The sequence below is a fragment of the Polyodon spathula genome, chromosome 14 (assembly GCF_017654505.1).
Source record: "Polyodon spathula isolate WHYD16114869_AA chromosome 14, ASM1765450v1, whole genome shotgun sequence".
Taxonomy (NCBI): Eukaryota; Metazoa; Chordata; class Actinopteri; order Acipenseriformes; family Polyodontidae; genus Polyodon; species Polyodon spathula.
Window position 1 is genome coordinate 33,693,656 of NC_054547.1, and position 26,019 is coordinate 33,719,674.

The window sequence follows — 26,019 nt, forward strand, 5'->3', positions numbered from 1 at the left end:
TGCTTATATAACATGTTTTAAAATAAAATCTCAGCTTAAGTTACCATCAGATATTTTTTACTTTAAAGTTTCTCATTCTCATCCTCATCCAATATCAGACTGCCACTAGTACAACAAGGTCACATAAAGGTCAGAATGTGTCACATTTTTAAGGGGGGTAACCTTACCGGCTAGACACCCAGTGAGCTCGGGTAGAGACACACAGGGCTGGCCCTTGTCCCCCAGAGGCCACTAGCTCGCTGATATCCGCTCTCGAGTTCTTGTAGAATACTGTAGAATAGGAAGCTGGCCTGGTCGTGGGATTGGAAGACCTTCAGTTCTTGAGCTGTGTGGGGATTTGCTGCAGTGAGGAGAAAAATTATCGTACAATCTAAACTGGGGGGAAAATGGGGGTAAAATAATTAGGCACATTTTAATTCTTGCTTATTAATATTATCAAAGCAAGCAAGCATTTTGTCTTTAACTCATCCGATCTAGTTAGGTAAGTCAGTCTCCTCAATAATGAATGCAAATATTCACACATTAATCCCAGTAATATTAACAATAAAGCCATGGGCAGTGTCTAAGGCCTGGGGTTATCACGATTGCACCTGAATGCCCTTCCCACACATACAATTAGCTAGTTGCTCTGGGAGAACAAAACCCTGGAGAATAGTCCTATTGTGAAATAAACTGTATGACTCTCCCAGGTAGATAAAGACAAATTGTGTTTTCAAATACAACAAGAAATAACCAAAAAAAAAAAAAAAAAACTTGGGTGATGTACAAGTATTTTGGGCTGACAAAAAAAACCACTGGATTAATTATACCTAACTAGATCGGATGAGTTAAAGACAAAATGTAATGTGATGCTCACTGTGAAACCCCTGGTCAAGGTTTGTAGCTTGACAGGGCCAGGACTCAAACCTGGACTCTCCTGTCTGCATGACTAATGTCATTTCTATTCTAGCGCACTGAGTTGATAGCTTTGCTAACAGCAGCAGACACTTTGCTGCTCCTGCTTAGTGAACTCTTTTGCCTCTTAATTATTAAGTAGCTATTTCCTGTATGTCTAATGTAAATATATCAGTATTACTTAATAATTACCAAGTAATTACTTGTTAAAAACAGTGTAATTAATGTAATATTAGATATTTGTTTGAGAATTACAGTATATTGTTTCCATGTAAGTAATGCCAATGTTTGTATGTAGCCTTCTTAAATCCTCTTAATCATATTTCTCTCTCTCTCTCTCTCTCTCTCTCTCTCTCTCTCTCTCTCTCTCTCAATTCAGTTAAATTCAGTTAAATTCAATTCAATTAAAAGTGGCATATTGGCATGACAATAGAAAGAACTGTGTTGCCAAAGCACATACATGGCATAGCCGACTAAAATACATAGACAATGAAATGGTATACAGCACTGCTTTACGTACATATGCTTCATATATATATATATATATATATATATATATATATATATATATATATATATATATATATATATATATATATCCTTCCTCTATATTAAACAGTACCCCCTCCCTCCCCATATTACTGTAAACTCTCTCACACAAGCAACGTCACTGATTGGACTTACCGTTCAGAGGAAGAAAAAAACAAAACACACCTGCCTGTTTACATGGTTACAAAGCTTAATGAATATTGTTTTGTTTTTCTGTTACAAGTTGTATCCAGATGAACTAGAAGGAGTGGGGTGAAGTAAAGCTGGCTGCATCGCATACTAGCGCTTAGACTTGCGTATTGATGGTCAGATGACATTAACACGTGCTGTCATATCTTACTCGCTCGTTTCAAAATGAACAGAGCTTACACTTTGCCCTGACAGTAGTGACTTGTTAATCAGTAAAGCGGGCAGAGAGATTATTTCTGCACACTACAACATTTTCATGCAAAAATGTGGTCCAAAGGAATACTCCTAATACTATCTGGAGTCCTCGTCGCTTATTATGTTTATTCACCAATTCCGTATGATATTGAAGAGAGATGGAAGCTGATGGTTACAGATTCTTTCTTCAGAAGTCTTAGTAACCTGGTAATGTTTCTCACGTTTTTTATTTATTTTTTATTTCTATTGACAACTTGCAGAACTTGTTCATTGTTTGGGACGTTCTCCTTAAAATACTACTGTACCGACGCTACTGTCAATAATCGATATAATTCCTTATACTGCTGTACAGGAAACGTGTGTTTTCATGATAGTATTTATACTGTACTGTATGTATGTATGTATGTATGTATGTATGTATGTATGTATGTATGTATGTTATTATTATTATTATTATTATTATTATTATTATTATTATTATTATTATTATTATTATTATTATTATTATTATTGGTAGTAGTAGTAGTATTGGGGTTTTGGATATTGCAGTCTGCTGAATTTATATTTATAACATAATGGAACTCTTAATTTGCAGAGAATCAATCATGCGTACTTGCTGTGGATATTACTATTATTAGTATTATTAGGGTTATTATTTCTTTAAAAGCCAGACGCATTTGTTTTTTCATGGAACTGCGTTGCTAATAAATCTACCTGACAATACTTTCACGAGCAGATTACCTCAGATTTTCATAAACCTGCTGTTGTAGTCTTTCTTATTTAATGCTAATAATAGACCGCGTTATTATGAAAAGCTCACCCATAAGCTATATTGTATTTATAGAAGTATCCGATTAAAACTGCCGTTATTTATAGGCAAGGCAGCGTGCCCAGCAATTTGCAATACAATTTAATGTACTTTAATGAGTTTAATGTGATGGAACCAGGTAATTGCAGTTAGTTTTGTCTTGGCTACTTTATGAGTAGCTGGAACATGTATTTTCATAATAATAATAATAATAATAATAATAATAATAATAATAATAATAATAATAACACCGTGTAACAATTTTTTTTTTTTTTTGTTCCTGGGTAGTAAGTGTTATTTGTAGAGTAATACAAAAATGACTACAGTATAATACAGTATAATCGTAAATCTCGAAAAACTACTCACTTCTAAATCTTTTGTAGTCATTTTTGTATTACTTTAGTATAAATACATGTTAATTTGGATTCATATGTTGTTTTTTTCTGGCTTTATGTGAACGAAGACACACATTTGCCCGTTTTCTCATTGGAAATAGGTAAATTTCAAAATATCACTGTCCTGGTCACAAAAGCAAAGTTTGTGGGGAATAATAGCCATTTTCTATACTTTTGAGGCATAAGCAATTAGGAAATAACACTTACTACCCAGGAACAAAAATTGTGTTACATAGTGTAATAATGATAATAACAAAGTCGACCATCGCAGATTCATGTAATTGATATTTTCATGTAGAAACCATTTTATTTAGTTTAAAAATATTTACACAGAAATAACCTTTTTTATTATTTATTTTTTTCATTTGCGTTCTTTGCAATATTACTATAGGTCTCTTGATTCTATGTCAAATACCCTGGAGGGGTTAAAGAACCAACACAGTGCAAATACTTTTTTTCAATTCCTGTTTAACTCTCTATGGTGGAAGGACGATCAGGGTGAAGTCATTTCATGCTTTTAGGTGACCAGAGTGTAATTAGTCTTGCTATAGAGAGGTGTTTTTTTTTTTTTTTTTTTTTTTTTTTTTAAATTGAAGACCTACAGGCAAAGTATTGCTAACTCAAAGTTCCCATATGATTTAAGCTGTGATAAAATGTCTGCATTTCAAAGGTCGTAGTTCTTCACTTAGACTAAAAGTATTTCTATGTACAGGTATTGCTTTGGATTAGGGGCTTGTCTAACGCGTTCCCTTTCAATTCGAAGACGACCACCAACAATATTATGTAGACATTATGTGCGTTGTAGGCTGCTCTGCTTTTTAGTCTGTCGTGTGTGAGCGACTGCCTGTGCAGTCACCGCGTGATTGAGTGTCTATTTCTTTCTTGGGAGAATACAGTTCTTCCACAGGGCTAGGCCTTGCCGCATCCCGCTGTCGAGTGATTCCCCAAGCCGCCGTCTGTTGTCGTCTGCCACTGTGTGTCCCGTCTCTTGTCACACCTGACAGCCCTGTTCAGGGTCGTGCTGTGGATAGCTGCAGAGCAGTTGTTACTCAGCCATCCAGCCATATACTCCTCCACCCGGCTGTGCTGCTTCATCTCGCTGTAGAGTAGATCTTCTCTTTCAGGGAACCAGGGTTACGATAAGTAACCTAACGTTTTCTTCTCATTGCTGTATTGACAAAAAGGGGAACTACCTTCACCTACCACATTATGGCAACTCTGTCTTAAGGTGACTCAGATGGGAGGTGGAATTAAGGGCTACTGGTTTTCCATTTTGGGGAAAAGCAAATTCCATTTTTTTAAAAAAGACCAATTCTATTTTTCAGTTTTCCCCATTCTTTCGATTGCTTGGTCATTCCACAGCACTGTATTTCTCTGTTGGACTAGTTTTATGTGATACACTGTTGTATGATCCACCGCTTTTACAGATTCTGTCCCCCATGTCGATGAGATGAGAGGTTAAAAGCTCTAATACCACAAATGCAGATGAGGTTGTTGGTTCATGCCCAGCCTCTGTGCTGTTACGTAAAGCAGTGCTGTATACCATTTCCACACTATTAATATTAAACTGTCAACTCTCTCTGTCTGCTGTATGTAGCCTTGCTTTATCGAATTGCTTGATCTCAATCCAGTTCAGGGTTCAACATTATCCATGTCTTCTGGCACCCTAAACTGTGGTAATCCCACTGAGAATTAAAACAAATATTTTAATTACAATTTATTTTTCAATACCTTCATTGGTGTGAAATCAAACTGAAATGTGTCAGTGATTTTAAGCTTTGAGTGAGGGGGACTTATCTTAACCCCTTGCCTGGGGGAGGAGGCCTTTCAACAGCTTGTCGACTATTTCCAATCTGCGATGGACAACTGCAGGGAGCATCATTCATCAGGCAGTAGCTACAATACAGTACAAAAGTACATTGCTGCACCAGTGCAAATTAAAAAAAGAACAAAGATAAAAATTAATGGTGACATTTTGAGTCTGGATCATCGTTTCATCTGTTAGCCTGAAGACATGTAAACTGACATGTAATCTGACATGTAATTACAAGACATGTAATCTGTGCTTAAACTGAGGAGCCTGGTAAGAGACAGGTCATGAAAGGAGCTTGTGAGCTACGGTGTGGAAGAATGTATTTTTCAGGTATTTGGATGGAACAAAACCACACATTTCAAGAAAGGGTGTGCTGGAAGGCAAATACAAATGTCAAACTGCTCCATAGAAAATGTTGTATTAATCAAGACCTGCATACTGTACAATATGCAGAAGTTTATGGATAACGTAATGTGATGGTGACTACAAATACTGATAATACACACTGATTTTAGGCTATCAGAAGCATCCCAGCCTGTAATGTTAGTAATGTTAAGACGTACCAGTTTATAATGTTAAGACGTCCCTGATATTGGAGGAATCTTGAAATATTGCTGTATATCTTCAGCGTTTAACACAGTTTCGTTTAACACTGATTAAAACAGTGTCCGATCTAAATCATGCTTAATTAAAAGCATTAAAATGTTAACCTTTAGCTTTTTATAGATTTTCATATTTAGATCAATTAAATATCCCCTTCGGTCACACATTTTTACATTTTTAGCAATTCTAAAGCAGCTTGTGCGAACTCTATGGAGTTCAAGAAACTGCCCTGCCAGAACTTTGAAAATAATAATAAAAAAACATATATGCATTATAAAATAGATACACAGATAGGAAACTTAACGTTGTACAACTGTGCACACAATTACTGAAGGGGGAATACTCCATTGTCTAAATCAGAATCAATGCACCTGAATTCATAATGAACTTAGTTCTTTCATTATTGCTGTACCTTCTCTGTTCAAGTATTCAACATCCTTCTTCAGGCTGTACTTTTGTAGCAATGATACCCATAGTTTCAACGCAGCCCTGTTATTTTCAGGGAGTCTGTGCTGTTTTTACAAGCTGAGGTCATGGTAATTCAAGCATCTCATTTGATTACACTATGTAACACAATTTTTGTTCCCGGGTAGTAAGTGTTATTTCCTAATTGCTTATGCCTCAAAAGTATAGAAAATGGCTATTATTCCCCACAAACTTTGCTTTTGTGACCAGGACAGTGATATTTTGAAATTTACCTATTTCCAATGAGAAAACGGGCAAATGTGTGTCTTTTCGTTCACATAAAGCCAGAAAAAAACAACATATGAATCCAAATTAACATGTATTTATACTAAAATAATACAAAAATGACTATTTAGAAGTGAGTAGTTTTTCGAGATTTACGATTATACTGTAAATCACTTTCACGAATCAGCCCCCAAATGTAATCTCCCATCATGTTCTCGTTATACTGTCCTTGGTAGCGGCGTTCAAGGTCCAGTATATCCTGGTGGAAGCGCTCGCCTTGCTCCTCTGAGTATGCTCCCATGTTCTCCTTGAATTTATCAAGATGAGCATCAAGGATATGGACTTTGAGGGACATCCTACAGCCCATTGTGCCTTAGTTCTTCACCAGAGTCTCAACCAGCTCCACATAGTTTTCGGCTTTGTGATTGCCCAGGAAACCCCAAACCACTGCGACAAAGCTGTTCCAAGCCAGTTTCTTCTTACTAGTGAGCTTCTTGGGGAATTCATTGCACTCCAGGATCTTCTTTATCTGTGGTCCGACGAAGACACCGGCTTTGACCTTTGCCTCAGACAGCTTAGGGAAGAAGTCTTGCAGGTACTTGAAGGCTGCCGACTCCTTATCTAGAGCTCTGACAAATTGTTTCATAAGGCCCAATTTGATGTGCAGTGGTGGCATCAGCACCTTCCGGGGGTCCATCAGTGGCTCCCACTTGACGTTGTTCCTCCCCACAGAGAACTCGGTCTGCTGTGGCCAGTCCCGCCTGTGGTAGTGCGCCTTGGTGTCCCTGCTGTCCCAAAGGCAAAGATAGAAGGGAAACTTGGTAAAACCGCCTTGGAGACCCATCAGGAATGCCACCATTTTTAAGTCTCCTATGACCTCCCAGCCGTACTCATCATACTTCAAGGCGTCCAGCAAGGTCTCGATGCTGTTGTAATCCTCTTTGAGGTGCACCGAGTGAGCCAGGGGAAGAGACAGGTACTTGTTACCATTATGGAGCAGCACGGCTTTGAGGCTCCTGGATGAGCTGTCAATGAAGAGGCGCCACTCATTCTGGTTACAGGCGATTCCGATTGCCTCGAACAGACTGGTCACATTGTGGCAGAAGCAGAGCCCATCTTGACAGGTGAAGAAGCTGGAGAAAGGTTGGTGACGCTTCCGCTGATCTGCGACTTGCACACTTTCATCCAACAAGTTCCACTGCTTGAGCCTAGACGTCAAAAGCAAGGCATTGGACCTGGCGAGACCAAGATTTCTAATCAAGTCGTTGAGGTCTTTTTGGTTGGGGTAGTATGGGTTTCTCAACTCCACTCCATCTCTGAAATTGTCATCTGGATCTACAACGTCTTCCTCGCTCTCTTCTAAAGACGGCTGCTCTCTCTCCGGAGGAGTGGGTACGGGGAGCTCATGGCAGTGTGGCACCGGGGCGATGGACGAAGGAAGGTCCGGATACGTGATAGCAGGTGCATTCTTGCCAGTCCGATGTTTGGAAGGGTCCACCATGCAGAAGTAGCAGTTGCTTGAGTGGTCAGTGGGTTCCCGCCAAATTTTTGGGATAGCAAACTTCATGGCTCTCTTTTCCCCTCTGTACCATCCTACAAAAATACATTTATTTCACCCATTGTGAAATGTGTAAGAGATTCTCGCAACATTTTTCATATATGATATATTTTTTCAATAACATTGAAAATTGTAAAACATTTTTAAATTAAAAACTTTTACAATTTTAAAAATTTTAACAAATTTTATAACATAAAATTCCGAGCAACAATTGTCCATCTTACCTTCCAGAGTTTTTTTGCAGTGCTCGGAGGTGAAATGAGGTGCCCAGGGTTTGTCTTGATCCCCGACAGGCATGCCGAAATATGCCTTGTCGGCCTCACACATCTTAGCAGATGCTTCCACGGAGTACTTTTTCGCTCTTGTCTTGATAAATTGGCCGCAGACGTAGCAAAATGCTTCTGCCGGATGCTTGCAGCCTCTTGATGCCATCTCAGAAAAATGCAGATATGCATCCACTTAGGCAGCTGGAACTAAACTGAACTGGTAGGCTTAAGACCCCTGTATTTATACTACTATTCATATTACTGGAAAGTTCTAGAAGTTACTCCAAGTTTACTCAGCACTGAATGTATCTGGAATGTTCTGGAAAATAGGTAAATTTCAAAATATCACTGTCCTGGTCACAAAAGCAAAATTTGTGGGGAATAATAGCCATTTTCTATACTTTTGAGGCATAAGCAATTAGGAAATAACACTTACTACCCAGGAACCAAAAAAAAATAATAAATGTTTTTACACGGTGTTATTTACTGGATGAGTTGGAAGATTGGCTAGAATGGTGAATGTTTGCAGAAGTTAGCATTCATTCTGGATTAATCTGTGGGTCCCAATACTTGTCGGAGGGAAGTGCAGATGAAACGATTTGCGCACTAGATAAGATTGTGTGCGTTTGAATTGCAACCTGTTTTACCTCGTCTCACTTGTGGCTTCAGTGACATGTTTCAACACTACTACGAACATGTTACGGGTCTCGGGCAGAGAGCCCATCAACAGAAGATAAAGTGTTTAATCTGTTAAAATAGGAAAAGTAAAGACAGGACTAAATCAATTGTTGCTTGCAGTCTCTCGGTTTTACTACTGAAAGTTTTAAAACATAAAACAATCCATCACTTCATTGAAGAAGTGCAGAGAAGAACAATAATAATCATGACAATAAAATAATAGCAATAGAACATAACCAATAACAAGCCTTTTGAGATAGTCTTCATATTGGTATAAACATAATCGCCATCTTGTCTTCACTGACTAACACTATCTGTATTATTATCCCCACGTGGTGATCTCCACTATAATGGCCGATTCTAAATGTGCGCTTTTGTATATTAAAAATACATATTTAAACCACCAAAATAATGCACCAAACCCACAGAATAATAATCTACGGCATTTAACCTTGTGATTTATGGCGTTTCAATGCTATATTGACTCTTACTAACCTGTTAAAATAGGAAAAGTAAAGACAGGACTAAATCAATTGTTACTTGCAGTCTCTCGGTTTTACTACTGAAAGAAAGCATGATATCACCACTAACTGATAGCGCTGTCCTGCATTTAGGCTTCTCCACCTAGTGGCTGTATCAAATAGTGCAGTTTACTAGGCTTTTCCTTTAGGTTCAAGGAGGACTTGACGTGTTCCTATTTTAAAGGTACAGGTAAGTAAAAAGAATAAAGTGTCCATACTTTTTCATGTATGAATTCTCACTTTTCGTGTGCGTCACAAACACAGCAATACATTTCAGCAAGTACCTATCACATTAGTGTACAAAGGTTCCAATTACATCTTCTAATGCGTATTTTATGGTCGTATTTTAAAACCTTTATCACAATTAATCTTTGCTCTCTGTACCTTGGTCTGGCATAAACTTTATTGCTAATATATTTATGTTTTTTTTTATTTTTTTTTTATCATGTTTCAACACGACTATGAAATCAACATATTTGTAATACTTGCTTGCCACATGCCCAAGGTTTCAGTTCCGTGTTCTAATCTCTATTTTATAGCAGCATGTTAAACCTTCTCTTCTTTGTGTTATCTTAGGCAGAGATCAGTGAGCTTCTTGGTCTGAAGCACTACATGGGTGTGATGATGTTCCTCACCGTAGCTGAAGAGGTCGTTCCAGCATCTGATGACAATGTGAAAGTTACAGATGCTTTGTTTTATGATGTACCAGTTGTTGTATATCAACCCAAGAGAAAACCCAATGGGGAGCTCAACAGAGCTGTTATCTTTATACATGGTGGGGGTTGGTGTTTAGGCAGTGCAAGTAAGTTTAAAAAAAAAAGTATAATAATATAAATATGTGAGCTTAATGTGATACAGCCATATATATATGTATCAGATCATGGAAATGATGTGACATTATGATTAGCTATACTGTTTAATGTATATATGACTATAGAGTGTTGTGTAAGATACAGGCTGATGTTCACCCCACTCAAGGTCAGTGTGTATAGAAATCCTGCTCTGACACTAATGAAGTGGATATCAGCTTGTAATGCACAGCACCCTATACTTCAATACTGCACCTTGATGAAACATGAAAAACAACGACATGCATATTTCACAGTATAACTGCTCCTGTTTGAGCCTGTAAGGTGTTTCTCGAAGCTTTTATTGGTGGCCTTTCTCAAACTGAGATCACTGGTCTCAATCTATTTAATATTTCTGTTAGGAGAAATGTAGAAATTATTCTTTTTAAGATTCCCCTTCTTTTATTTGGAGAATGGTTTCCATTGCACACTGGGAGAAAACGCCTTGATAAAAGTCAAGGCTCTGTATTTCCCGATGCCATCTTACAGTATGTGGTGATTATGATGACAGCAATAGATAGTAAAAACAGTAAGACATTTATGACACTGTTGCAAAACAAAACAAACATTGCTAGTAGCAGCATATTAAATTGCTCGCCACTTCTCTGTTACCAGCTCCCTGTTCCTATGAGTCTAGTCGACATGCTGAATATTTGGAATGCCTTAATAATGGTTATGCAAGCAAAAAATATCAACTTGAAAACCCATTGAAAAAACCTCAACAATGTATATGCCTTCTATTGAATTTCCTGCTGATAATCCCATTGTCCTAGAATTCAAACCATATCTTTTTTCTTGCATGATGTGAGTGGATAGGCAGCTGGGTCAGAACTAGCTGCAGTACAATGTTGGGTTTATCTGGAGAATCCCCTCCCTGATACCTCCATCTAGAGCACATAACCATCCACACACAATCCAATTACATTTTGTCAACACATACTTTAGTCTAAAAACTGTTAGGAGAATCAGAATGCTGACAAGAAACAAGCCTCCTGCTTCAAGGGGTAGAAATAGCAAAACAATAAAAATCAGTTTGTGTGGAAGTTTAAGATGCGGTCATTAGCTGGCAGTTACCGTTTTCCATCTGTAATTTGATTTATGTTTTGTTTTTTGTTTTTTTAAAGGAATGGGACCTTATGATCTTCTGTCCAGAAGGACTGCCAAGGAACTGAATGCTGTTGTTGTATCTGTAGAGTAAGACTGTGCACTACATTCCATTGTAATGTGTTTAATATGTGCAATACATTCATCTATCCTGCCTGTACCTTGGTCTGGCGTAAGCTTTTGGCGGATTTAGTGTTTTCTTTTTTTTAATTTTATTTTTTGTTTTAGTTTTGAAAAGCTTGAACAGATGTTGTGCATTTTAGTCATCTTTATTTGTACTTATTTTGTACTAGTTTGCTTGAGGCTTTGGAATACTGATACAATTAAAAGTAGAAAAGCTGTTTCCTAAGAACTTAAGTTAAATTCTATGGCTCTGTACAAATGTATAGGACAATCATAGTTTTAAACACTAAGGGGTAGATGTACTAAAGTGTTTCGTCTGTCGCAAACCCTATGCAAACCAGTCGGAAGTGTAGTGTGAAATGTACTAAACAAACGCATAATTTTAAAGAATGCTTTGCAGCCGTAGTTCTTATTTGCGCTTTAGCCTTAAATGAATATGTAATTCTGAAGTTTCCGGCAGAAATTCGCAAAAACTGGGTGGAGATAGTGAGGGATCAAAAATATTGTAATGAGATGTACTAAAGCTGAGGAACTTTTGAAAGCATGTTTTAAACAGCTGCAATTTTTGCTGGCATTTCCCAGTCCGCTTTTTCTCGTGTGTTGCCAGTTGTGCTCAATGCATTTTTGAGACGAACACCCAAGTGTCTAATTTTCACTAAACTCAGCGTGTACTTACAAGCCTTAAAAACATATTTCTGTGACATTTTTGGTTTTCCCAGCGTGTTGGGAGCAATGGACTACCACTAACCCCTCAAGCTCATTCTGAGCATCTGTATAGGGCCATGATCTATTGTGTATTGTCTAGGCTACTAAGTAGACCAAATTAAAAATAATAAAATAAAATAAAATAAACCCTAAATTAATTTAGTTTCAATTTAAAATAATCTTTTATTTGCATTGTACAACAATGTATACGATCAGCATAATTTATTTTGTTACCAGTAGGCTAAAGTACAAGAAAAGAGCGCTAGGTATTCATTTGATTTTACTACTGTACTGAATACTGTATAGGCCTACTGTACAGATTGATATTTTTACATAATGTAATGTGTATCCTATCTCAAACACATTAGTGTTATTTCAGCGCAATGATTCATATTTAAATAGATCGAGAACTGTAAATGTATGTGTGTGCGATTTAATTGTATTGTTTTTAAACCCGGCACCTCCTTATGTCAGACAAATATGTTCGGTCTAGCGAGGGGCTGCTGTATGATTATGAAAAGCTTTTTGGGGGTGAAGGTTGGGCCCCAACCATAGAATCTGATTGGATTAAACTGCCTTTCATTTTATATATATATATATATATATATATATATATATATATATATATATATATATATATAAAAACAGTATTGAAATAGGTCAAATGAAGACAGAACAGAATGCATTGTCTTAACGAAAAAGCAAACTGGTATGTTTGCACTGCGATTGACCCATCTTAGTACATGTATCCCTAAATGTTTTGGCAAATGTCTGCGTCAGTAATTTGTTTATCAAAGAAAGTCACTCTGATTTTAAAATAAATGATTTGGACCCTTAGCAAAAGGTGAGATTCTGTAACACGAAGGAACGTTTTCCTTTATTGGAATAGCACCCTTGCATTTGATTCTTACATAATTTTTAAAATTACAGATGGCAGAACTAGTGAATAAAGTGTTTGGAGCCAATCTTTCAATTAAAGTTCAGCAAAAAAAATGTGTATAGTTGTGCTCAGGTCTTAACACGTTTTGCATGGTGTCTTACAGTTACCGGTTGGCTCCAGTGTACCATTTTCCTGTTCAGTTTGAAGATGTTTATAATGTGGTGAAGTACATTGTACAAGACCATGTCCTGCGCCAGTACTCTGTGGATGTCAACCGCATAGCTGTTTCAGGAGACAGCGCTGGTGGAAATTTAGCTGCTGCAGTAGTACAACAGGTAAACCAGTCATGTTTATTTATCTCATTTAATTTTAGTAACTGAAAATTGTCTTTCAACAACTTTCACTTCTTAGGGAGCGATTGTACTCTTCAAAGACATCTTTTTATTCATGATTTAAAAACGTGAACTTTAAACGTTAAAAATATCAATTATGGTTTTGGGGTTTTTTTTGGCACTGAAAAGTCTAATTTGAAATAAGATATATTTTGCCATGAAACAGTTCAGTCATTAATCATAAGTACACCATTGTATCCCAATTCCTCAATGATTGTATACATGTAAAACTTATGCAGGGTTTTTGTGGATTGATAAGAACTGATAGCATCCCTTATAAAAGTTTACCACAGTGTTTTTGCATGGTATTTTTGCAGTTTTACCCTACTTTTCCCATGGTTATACTATGCTTTTCCCATGGTTTTACTATACTTTACCTTAGTTTACTCTGGTTTGTTTTTTAATATAATACAATACTTCATTATTTTACTCTACTCTATATTAAGGCAACTTGTGTTTACCTCCTGGGATAATTTATTGGCCATCTTATTAGATTTATTAAACGTGAGAGAATTAAAAACAACCCTGATATTCACGAGTGCTGCTGATAAGCTTGTTTCGTATGTTATAGCTTCAAGAAGATCCAGAAATTCAGGTTGATCTGAAGGCACAAGTACTGCTGTATCCAGCGCTTCAGGCCTTGGACATGAATACACCTTCCTACCAGCAGAATGAGTACATGCCTATACTGCCAAAGACATTAATGGTCAGGTTTTGGAGTGAATACTTCACCTCCGATGTATCCCTCTTTCATGCAATGAAGAGTAACAGCCACAACAGTTTGGAGTCTGCTCATTTATTGAAGTTTGTAAACTGGAGCATTTTCCTGCCTGAGATCTTCCGATTGAAGTACAATTATACCATGCCCAGCTGCAAGAGCTCAGACCCGTCAGAAACAATCTCATCCATCACAGACCCCAGAGCCTCTCCCCTGCTAGTTGACGATGTGAAATTGCAAGTGTTGCCCAAAGCCTACATTCTGACCTGTGAGTATGATGTGCTGAGGGATGATGGCATCATGTATGCCACAAGGCTAAGAAGAGCAGGGGTGCAGGTAACGCTTGAACATTTTAAAGACGGCTTCCACGGGGCGATGATGCTCATTACGTGGCCAACCAGCTTTGACGTTGGGCACAGAATGGTAAACAGTTACATTAAGTGGTTAGATAACAATCTGTAAACTAGAACTGTTTGAAGGCTTCAAAATAATTCTGCTGAAGATGAATAGGTGGAAGATGTACTGTATCATTTTTTTTTAATTATTACTAAATGGCACAACTATAAACCAAAACAACCCCCTCAGTTCATGGAATGGATTTTCAAGTCAAGCTACATACAAATATAAAAAAAAAAAAAAAAAAAAAAAAAAAGTTGTCTACTCTAAAAAATTATTTTTGGTTAATAAATATAAATTACATGTAATAATAATTGCTGGAAACTGAAGAGCCTTAATGTTTGCTATTATGATCTGTGGTCAAGTATAATTCCATGTTAACTCTTTAAGGACCAAGCCAATTTGGAGATATGACCCCCCCCCCCCCCCCCCATCTCTTCAGCAGTTCAAACTTTTTTTGTTGAAGTTTGTAGACTTGCTAGACACCTTCATCTATGTGCTTGTGACACATTTCATTATACACACAAAGTGTCATTAGAGAAAATTCAAACTACAAATGTATGCTTGTCTAATTTATTAGAATCTGATGCCCTAAATATTCATATACAGTAGTTATGTTTTATCTATAACTTTGCCTTGTTTTCTCATTGCAATTCATGAGATACAGTATATTGTAAAACACACAACAGAATGCTCCAGAACAATAAAAAAATATATATTTGCAGTTGACATTTTCAGCAGCTTTGCCAGTCATGCTATCCGCTCCTTGCAAATACTATATTACTGTATACATGGGCTGTAAACATTAGTGTCAGCTCAGTGAGGTCTCACTTTGAGGGTCTTCTCTATCCTGCGGTGCAGATTTCAAAGCTGTCACATAGTGAACATGATTGCAGTCCCCAAAGTACACTCCAGTAATTTCCTATGTACACAAGAGTGATTCTCAAATATTTAATGTCTGAACGCTTGTCAGATCTAATATCTTTGATGTACAGAAGGGCTCAAAAGAATGAGGGGATTTTGCTTATTGGCCCAGCTCTTCAAATTCTCCCGAAATCCCACAGAATTTTGCACCGTGGGTTTGTGACAATATTGGGCCATACAACAGTGTATTTATTTATGGGGGTGGTTGGAAACTGCAGGGTTCTTATTAGGCCCATGTTCCCTTATTTTTCCAGATTAAGGGTATGAGAAAGCACATTAACTTTTACTAAACTAGGGGAACTGGTGCTAAAATAAACAGACATTGGAGTGTCTTGCTGTTTAATCTAAAACAATAAGCAGAGCTGCCATTGCAATTAGGCTTACTTTTTGAATAAGTGCTAGAGACGAAGGGGCTTATCAAAAAGTTATTTATGACTTTCTTCAGGCCCTAAGAGAATGCAACATCTGTTTACATGACATGTACAGTAATAGTAGTGTAAAATAGTTTATACACTAAACTGTCTGTCTCTCGCTGTGTTCCGTTAGAAAGTTGGAATGTTGGCAACAAAAGCTTTTGATTAAGTATTTATTCTGCTGATCTGGGATGGTACTATAATAATTCTTTATAATTCTTTATAGGAAAGTCCATGTTAGATCTTGAGATCTCCCCGTTTGGACCGTCAAGTAGGCCCTGTGGTTTTGCTGTCTTGGTCAAATCCTTGATGTTCGCAGATCACGAACACACAATGAGATGTTAAGATTTTACATGGGCTGTTTTTCTGTTTTTGAATGTTGTAGCACATCTTTTGTTTTACGTGTTTTTTTGTTGTTGTTGTTTTTTTTTTTTTTACAGTACTTGGTCCTTATTTTGTGTGTACAGATTTCTTAGGACCAGAGAAGGTTTTTCTTCTGATATTGTGGAGCTCATGTTACCTGTATTCTGTGGCAGACAGCCAAACATTGAGAAACTTGCTGGAAAGAGGTTTCTAACCCATTCTAGAACTCCTGCTGTTGAGCTCTGTAGATGGGCAAGATTTACAGAACTCAGAGAGACTGATTGCCATATGTTTTCATTTGTTGCACAGCTGCACATACTGAAATGAATGCTGTTTTGTGTTTACTTTTTCATTCCTGTTTGTTGACTGATTTTTTTCTGTGATGATGTGCTTTTCTTTTAATGATCTCTTTCTAACAATAACTTTGACCCCATATTTACCTGGTTTATCCTTTCTTTTTTATTTACGTATAAAAGTGCAAATATTACAGTTTCCCAGTAAATAATAAAACAGCACTCAACATCCTAGCAAAAGTATTTTTAGTTGTTTTATTGTTGCAGTAAAACAAACACATTTGGTAGAGATACGAAGACATGAGAGCAATCCAACTGTTTTGTACTCCAGATATTTCAAATTGCATACATTATTTGCAACAAGAAAAATGCCAAAGAATACAACGTATACTGTAATCCACTTCAGAGCATAATGAAAACATCACAAGACACAAAACTGGAACATTTTGATCAATTCGATGGCCTAGTGATGTGGCTGGACCCAGGATGCTGTTCTGAAGTTGGGAGACCGTTACAGCAGAAAACTGTCTGAGCATGGAGGAAAGAAAAATAATTGCCCTACAAACATTTATTCTTTGTCTTGTTTTTGGTGACATTCTGTATCACATAGTCAGTAAAATGGCATGTAATTGAATGTAATGTATAACAAATAGTGTTGGTCTAAATGCAGACTGGAAGATGCATCACTGTCCGTCACTTGATCACATCAATAAAGAAGAAAGTACCACTGGCTTATTTTGAACATAATTATTTGTATATATAACTTTCAAAGACCAGGACAGCTGTAACAGTCTTCCTCAAGATTTAAATAAATTGTTCACTTCACTATTGCATGAAGTTCTTACATTGTGCTCTGCCTGCCTTATCCGGGACACCTCTGTAAACAAGATTTTGGCTTAGTGGATTTACCCAGTGATTACATTTACATTAAACCAATACGAATGATATATTTCCACTCATACATTACACAACAGTGTCAGTGACTTTAATCAAAAAGTATTTGTATAGGTGAATAGAAATACTCATTCCATTTCGCAATTTAGAACCAAACTATAAGTGTTATGATAAACAAGTACGCCCTGAAGTGTACAGTGCTGCCACCTGGACCTTATGTTTCTTGAATGCTCAAACTGTTTTACGGCTTTAGGATGCACAGAGAAAAACTATACTGAGACATGTTTTACATAATCAGCTATTAAAACATGGATTAGTACTTTATTCTGGAATGCTGAAAAAAAAAAATCATGTGACCAGATTTTTAGTTCCTTAGAGTGTGTTTTTGGCAAGGGTCTTTCTTCGTCGAGTTTCTTAACAAGGTCAGAGAAAATGATCAACATAATGTCAGAAGTAGGGTAAGTGGGATACTGTAAAGCCAGGGGGGATTGCAAGCTTTATCTGCAAATTTCAAGCAGAGACATGTGAACTATCTGTTACACAAGTCTGCAAAAGCAATCCTTATCATTCGTAATGGTCACATGCTAGTCCTGAATTCTTTTGATCTGAGAAAGGGATAATATTCAATGAAGCAAAAAGAAAATGGGAATTAGCTTTCATTAGCGTGATGTGGATTACAGCATATTATTTAATCATGACAATATCTGCATCTTAATCCAGAGCAGTGTCTCTACCTATAATTATGCAGTACGGTATTTTAGCAATAACATGGGAATTTCAGACAAATAAATGACCAAGTCACATGCTACATATTTGTAGCTCCCTCTTTCAGACCAAATTGAATGTTAAAATGCACACACCAGCAACACAAACATATTATTTTACTTAGCCCCCAAGAAACATAGTTGTTCAATGACAGTCAAAAGAAAAACAGATTGATGGATCATTGTCATAGAAAAGTTCAGAAAATTGTTCTTGCATTCAATCTTAATCGTAACACAGGGAAGAGTAAAACTCTGGTGAATGAGGCTAGACTGAGTTTGCAGATTTTTTCTTCATGATAGCTGAACCTAATTTTTTTTTTTTTTCACATATGTAACTAAACTGACTGAAGTTATAATTCTACAATTACATAGAGTATTCAGTCTCTATTTCAACACGTTCATGCTCTTCTCTTCCCAGAACACAACCACTTAAAATCAAATATTTTAGCAATACAGGACTGATTATCAGGTATTCATAATGGAATCATTTTTATCTGTTTAAGTTATATAAGAAATGTGCATTGTTCTATACATAACAGCATATACCCTAAGGCAGCTCAGTTGTGCACTATACACAGGCTGCACATTGCATTCTAAATATTACAGTTCACACTTTAACAATAGGCTTCTCTGCCCTGTCCTTATTCACACATTTTTATATCAGCATTACGTGAAGAGGCTGATGAGCTGGAAGAACCAGTGGCTGAAGCAGATGAAATGTTGCATCTTTTACAAAGATTCTTAAACAGTGTCTTAAAACCCTGGCCCACAAACACAAAGAGCAGAGGCTCTAGACAGCTGTTCACAACAGCCAAGCATAACGTGACAATCATCATCTTCTGTAAACCACATGCAGGTCACTTACTTTGGTAATGAACCTTGAAATGAAGGCGTATGGTACGGTAAGAAATAAATGCAAAACACAGACAAAACCAAGCAGATCATTGCAATGCCCCTGCCCATCTTTTTGGTTTGAACTATATGTTTAATCATCAGTGTGTAACATATCAAAACAGTGAGAAAGGGGATTGTGAAACCAAACGCAAGGGCATAGAAGGTCACATAATGAAGGAGTCTCCATGCGGCTAGACTTGAGAGCTCAAAGCATCTTGTGACTTCAGCACGAAAACGTGCTACAAAGAACAAAAAAATAACTACACCCACCCCAATAAAGATCCACACTGCAAAACATACAGCCAGAGCCCATGTGTGTGAAAAATCATTCTGAAACCTCATGTAGCGAGCCATCACAAGGTAACGGCAAACACCGAGGCCCGTCAGGAAGAAAATGCTGCAGTACATACTTGTGTAAAACATGTATGTGGGGAATCGGCAAGCTGTTTCAGTGAATGGCCAACCTCTGACTCCAAGGTGGTTCAGTAATCGAAAAGGCAGGGAGAATATGAAAAGCAGGTCTCTTGTTGCCAGGTTCATTAGAAAGACAATTGACAATCGCTTCCTTTTAGCTAAATGGCAGAATACAAAAAGGGCAATCAAATTGGACACCAAGCTGATTACAAAACCAATGTTGTATACCACAGCATAAACCGTGCACTTGTAATCATCCTTGGCTATACATTGATCATTATTGATTTTGTTTCCAGCAGAAATGTTTTCTCCAGGCTATAATTCATGAAGTCCTATGTCAGTGGCTATGTTTGCTTTTCCTAAAGTGAAGGAATGGAATTAAAATAGTTAATATAGGCAGAATATTGTGTTTGGATGATATTTTCTATAAAAGTGAATGGGCATTTTTTAACAGTGGGCCCTTCATCTCATTAACCCAGAACAGTGAGCAAAATAGACAACCAAAAGCTCAGAGTTGTGTTGTGTTCTTGTTCTGTCTCTCTGGATCTGCCAAAATAGTGGAAGGATTCTGTTGGATCTGTGCTCTTTCTAGTCGTTTGTATGGGTCAGCATTTCATTTGTTTTTGTCAGCTTTTTCTCAATTGTTAGTTCATTTATACTAAGGTGCTCACAAAGACACAAAGAAATAGTCTGAATGAGTCAGATGAACTGGGGTGCAAATTGTTGAGGACCTTTAAAAGGGAGCCCTCCAAAATTTAGTGATCCAGGAATTATTTTGATTCTTGGGTATTTCAGTTATTCAGTTGGGGTGGGTCGGTTTGATTTTTATCAAGAACATAATTATAACACTTACACAGTGAAATACTGGGAATACCAAAGTATGTAACAGATAATATTACGTTTAGGGATGAGTGATCAGAAAAAGAGTCAGAAACAGAACTCACCCACTCACTCCCAACTAGATTACTGCAATACTTATTTTTATCTGCAAAATTTTTGTATTTGTTTATTCTGCAGTTTTTGTATCGATTTTCACTTGGAAACATAAATCAATCCAAACAGACAGGAAATTTGACGAGAATATAGAGTTCTTCTTTGTGTTTCTTCAGCACAGAATAGTGGCGACCAAATACAGCACAATGATATAACTCCTTCTATTGACTGTATCTGCTGTACATGTATATTTAATTCTTTCATGTTTCTTAAGTCTAGCCTAACAATTCAGTGCACCAGGCATGATGACAGACTATAAATGACTTCCATACTTTTTTTTGTGTGTGTGTGTGTGTGTGTGTGTTTAATCTAGATATCTAAATCTCTCTTTGTATGCTGGCGCAGTTCATGACTCTTTTAAAAGTCATTCACCTCTATCTCACTCACACAACCTGATACAATAGACAGGACTGGAATTAAAATGTGTCTTTTATATTGCATAAATAAAGTCCAGTTATAAAACTGCACTTTAGAAAAGACTTGGAATCATGCTGAAATCCCCTTTTTCTTAATAAATGAACTTCAAGCAATTTAAAGTGTCAAAAGTACTGACAGCACTGATGGAAAAAGTCAAGTTGAGAAAGGCATTCATGTCTTGGTAAAAAAGGACCTGTCAATCCTGAATAATACATAACAGATAAAAATGTTTCTGTGTTGATCAAAACACAGTTCGAAGAAGAATATGCCACCAGTACAATTTAGTTTCTGAGACGTGTTAAAGTTGTATTCAATTCTATTCGCACACAGGCAATTGAGGGTCAGAAATGGGTCACACGTTCTGTTTAAACCTTGTTAGTACTGTATGTACAAATCTTTGGTAAATGGCATATGTAAATTGCACATATAAAAATGTAAAAGATTTGTTATGGCTTTTGACACTTTTTTAAATCACCTTTCGATTGTTATTACATTCCCTATGTTGGAGTTTCTTGTATAATGGTGTTTGTATTTCAGGTATTTCTACTTATTTGTCTATTTCACTGGGATTATTTTGCTATATAAAGACATATATTCTATTTAAAAAACGTATGTAAAATCTATGTTTCTATTTTGTTATGAGACACAAAACACATCTTATTATCAGTTGTTTTATAAAAATGAAAAAGTCGACTAGTTAACTCCACCATCTTTCTGGTGTCCTTAAACTCAGCCAAGCACTAATCTGTTCCCCATAGACTACGGAAAGACAGTACACTGTGCTAAAGAACACACCAAATCTCACAGCAAATGTAATTACCACAAATGAACAATAGGGGTCAGTGTTCCCACCCCTTAATTTATTGGTTTCTCAGGCTTGCTACAGTTTGAATAGAGAAAACATTAAAAGGTGTGAAAGCTTTTTTTTTTTTTTCTTAGAAATATACATATGCTACTATTGATGCTTTAGAAACACAATTTGGTAATTTGAGAACAGCAAGCATTCATTCTCTTTGAGATCTTGGCTGGTCTGTAGAGAGTTTGTTGCTAATATTTACAGTCCCTTAGACTCCTGGAGAGCACTGTAATTCTATTAGATTCACTGTTGATGTTTTTCAGTATTTACTCAAGGCCTTATATTGATACCATATTTTTTAAATAAACATGTTTATCCTGGCTAGGAATGTAAAGGTCAGGTAGCACTGACTAATCTAGAATGTACTCATGTGGCAGGGTTGCCCGGACCCTGTGCGTATTTTGTGTTTTATGCTGCATGCGGGTTATTTATATGTATGTGTGTAGTGGATTGCACAATTAGTTCACATGCAGACTGTGCCGAGATTCAACTGAATGATTGATTAGTAATCGAGTCTTGGTACAGCTGCATAAAACAGTGAGTGTCTTTTCTGTATTCGTACACAGCGTAGAGTTTAAAATGGTGTGCCTTTCGATCATGTCTTCTGCATATTTTAAGTGATAAAAGTGACTAGGTAGTTGGGATGAAAACATGAACTTGTCTTGAATTGTATTCAATTCTGTGTCTTTAATGTGGTTAAAGTTAAAATGATAACTGCCTTGCTAATGGAAAATGGGAGGAGAAGATCACATGTTTCTTCCTCTTCTACCCTCCTCCAGACATTCTATGGTTAGACAATGATATGCGGAATGCTCCGTTTAGAGAGAAGATACACAGAAACAAGCTTATATCTCGAGGGTTAATGGTTGCAAGCTGTACTTTCTGGAACTTTATAATGTATACAGTGATAGGTAAGCAGCCCGAGAGAGAGAGAGAGAGAGAGAGAGAGAGAGAGAGAGAGAGAGAGAGAGATATGATTAAGAGGATTTCAGAAGGCTAAATACAAACATTCGCATTACTTACATGGAAACAATATACTGTAACTCTCAAACAAAAAGCTAATATTACATTAATTACACTGTTTTTAACAAGTAATAATTGGTAATTACTAAGTAATACTGATATATTTTAATTAAAGACATACAGGAAATAGCTACTTAATAATTACTATAACCATACCTGAATTTCAACATCTATCAAACAACATTTATAAACTTCTCCATTACTTATTCCTTTTATACTTGACATAAGCATCCACTGTTATTACCAAATATTGCTCCATACAAACAAAACTACTTAGAAGGGCCCTTTTTAATAACTTATTATGAAGCTGTAAGTAAAAAGGCAAACCTACCTTTAATCTTCAGTGAGAAATTTTTATTTTAACTGTTTAAAAAAAAAAATAATAATAATAATAAGATCATATCAAATTCCTAAATCATCTACTATAACCAATAACAAAGGATTTCCAGTGTTATGCAAGAGCCAATATTTCCTAAGCAAATACTTCTACTGTATCTTGACAAATGCTTGGTCAGAAATAACCCACACCAGTGCCTGAAGCAGGCTTCTGAACACCATCTTTCCTCCTCTGTGCATGTGTGCACAGCATGACAGTCTCACTGCCTTCGTGTTTGATCAAACAGAAACTGAAGAGCAAGGTGTTGTTTATCACTATTACAAAGATGGAACTTAAAAGTAGATCTGCATTCTATCTCAATTAATAAAGACAGTACCAATGTTCTGCCATACCTGTCACTTTTTGCCTACTTGCCAACAGAAACAACTACTCAGCTTAGATCGCTTTACTTTATAGAAATCGAGTAAGTGTTCATGAAGTATGAAGACACGAGATTATTATAATGACTTAAATGACAATAAGTATCTGTGTAGTATGAAGGGATAACAATCGTCGATATAGGTAAAGCACATTTCCTGATCCACAAGAAAACTATGGGATGGCGTATTTTCTGCTTTAACGTTTTTGTAAAACTTCCCTTTAAAGGTTAATACTTTATTTTGTGTGACAATTTCTTTATTAGGCTTAGATGGAAAGTGCTAATAAACTTTTGTCATAAGTCACGTGGTTTGGCCTCCATATTGGATTGTTAAAAAAACATTTTGCCTAAATGTTGTCAGCATTATTATCAATAAAGGTAAGAACTTGTGTTATTTGTAGTGTGACCAGCACCCAAATTAGAATGCAAATGCAAATTGCAGCACTCCTTTGTAAAAGATGTTGTCTCAGTGGAAACTTCGAAAGCAGGTATCTGTCAGTGTTGATCCAGGTAAGGGAGAGAATGCTTGAATACAGGTTTAGGTGCAGGATGTACCTGTTAGTGAGGCAGAAATAGCGAACCGACACCATTTCCTTTTTACTTGTGTAGGTAATCGCCAGTTTGGGCAGGGTGCATAGAAAGATGAGGTCTGACAGAGATAGGTTAAACAGGTAGATGTTGCTAGTTTTCCAATCCTTCAGATAGAAGATGAAGCCACAGATAGCAATTACATTCGCAACCAGCCCCAAAATAAATTCTATGCTGTACATTGTAGGAAGGTAATAGTTTTCCAAAATGATGTCTGTCTCAATGCAATCTGATGGAGTATTATTAGCCTGAAAGAAAATAAATATAATAATATATGGTATATATAAAACTTTGAATGGAGCATGTCCAAAAAACTGTTTTAAAGGCTCAAAATTAATATGATAACTTTAATTTGCATTCAAAGGTTAATTATTTCAACAAAAGTGCCAGTTCTGATTATTATCTCGCTACAAGTAACTGGCATGAGACAAACTAATTAATAAAACACATTTATTATATTAAATATGTCATGCCACAATTTTTATTGAAGTCTACACTTCTATTATTTTTTGATACACTTTACCAATTTAATTTGTACTGTATAAAAATGCATTTCAGTGTTTGATAGAAAAAATATTATAATGTATTATTTCTACATTTTCCAAAAAAAATTATATTAAGAATTTCACTTACTATTTTAAAAAATAATATTGCTGTGTTCTCTGTTTGACAGGCAATCAACTTGTGAATTCTGTTTGCTGAGGGAAGATGTCTCATTGGCCACATTATGCAAAAATTTCATTAAAAGGGGAAGTTCTGTTTGTTCTGTTCTGTTTTATTCACGGCTTGAGTTGTATAAATACCATAAGAATTCTCTATAAAAGGTTTCAGCGTCTGGCCAAGGAAAAGGAGATTCTGAATTAATTTGAAATAAAGAGTGGCCAAATGATTAGCCACACGTTAACATTAGCATTTAAAATACAACTTGAGTGTAAATGTCACGGTTAAGAACATTAAACATGCATTTAGTTTATGGCCTGTAAGTCTTGTCATACAACCTTTTTTTTTTTTTTTTGGTAGAACGATGAACCAATAAACTAAGCATAGAAAGCTAGAGATCCTCAAGGGGTGGGTAAGAAGACAACCATTCCTCCCTGTAAATGTCCCTGTGTCTGGCATTAGAAAGAGCTGTGGAAATCAGATGTCAAGTGTCACACACAGATTTCAGAATAGGGACGTAAATAAAACTGAATGGAGCTGTGCTAGCCAAAATATAGACCTTTCTAGTCAAAGTTACCCTTATAAATATTTACCAATGCTCTGCCCTGCATGTCTGGGACTGTACATTACTACACTTTACTATGCTTTTACCATGATATACTGTAGGCTTCTAAAAATATAGTTACACTAAATCTGTATAATTCTTGATAAAACTTATTATAATTTCTGCAGTATGTGTTACTTTATTCATTTGAGTTCACAGGTACAGGGTAACATACACTGATGCCTGCATTTTTAGTTTCTGAATGTGTGATGACTGCCAAGACTGCTTACAACAAATTAATACACGGACCATCCAGCCGTTCTTTAAGCTGCATTTAGAAGTAAATACTTTAGAAAATGTTGTGTTACAAGTGCACCTTTATGAGACTGCAGTTCATTAAAAATGTTTGCATGCATTTCAAATACATGAATGTGTACAAATTTAAAGAAGGACATAAATAAAATGCTGAGATTAATAAACTGGTGATGAAAAACTAACACTTAAGAGATTGCGGGGACAAATACATTTAAATGGGCAGCAATGAAACCACAAAGACTCACTCTTGGAGATTGCTCTAATAATAAAGAGCCCTCCTGACTGAAGAGACAACAGCTCATGACACTGGAGTGCCCTTGAGAATGAGCCAGCGCCTCTTTTCAGAATCACTCCCTCTATACGGTTTGTAGGCAGCCTTGAGGAATACCTGTGAATATATACCCTCTCCTGTCAACAAAAGACACCAGTGTACATAGGGGTAAACAAAATAGAAAACAGCTTCATCGGCAGTGCCAGTGTTAAGAGTTGCACCTGCTTGATGAAATTACTCACAGACAGAGGAACATTGAGGGGGAATGGATTGGACCTAATATCTACCCAGAAAGCTTTTGAGCCCCATTTTC

The 26,019-nt window shown here is 36.5% G+C and overlaps 1 protein-coding gene across 1 annotated transcript; it reads left to right on the forward strand.

Annotated features, from left to right (window-relative positions):
• Positions 1-1,626: 1,626 nt before the first annotated feature.
• On the forward strand, positions 1,627-16,051 carry LOC121326629 (arylacetamide deacetylase-like). The gene is made up of 5 exons (XM_041269967.1): positions 1,627-2,034; positions 9,736-9,961; positions 11,132-11,201; positions 12,983-13,154; positions 13,783-16,051. Exons 1-5 carry the CDS (start codon positions 1,897-1,899, stop codon positions 14,389-14,391), a joined length of 1,215 nt encoding a protein of 404 aa, XP_041125901.1. The 5' UTR covers positions 1,627-1,896; the 3' UTR covers positions 14,392-16,051.
• Positions 16,052-26,019: the final 9,968 nt, after the last annotated feature.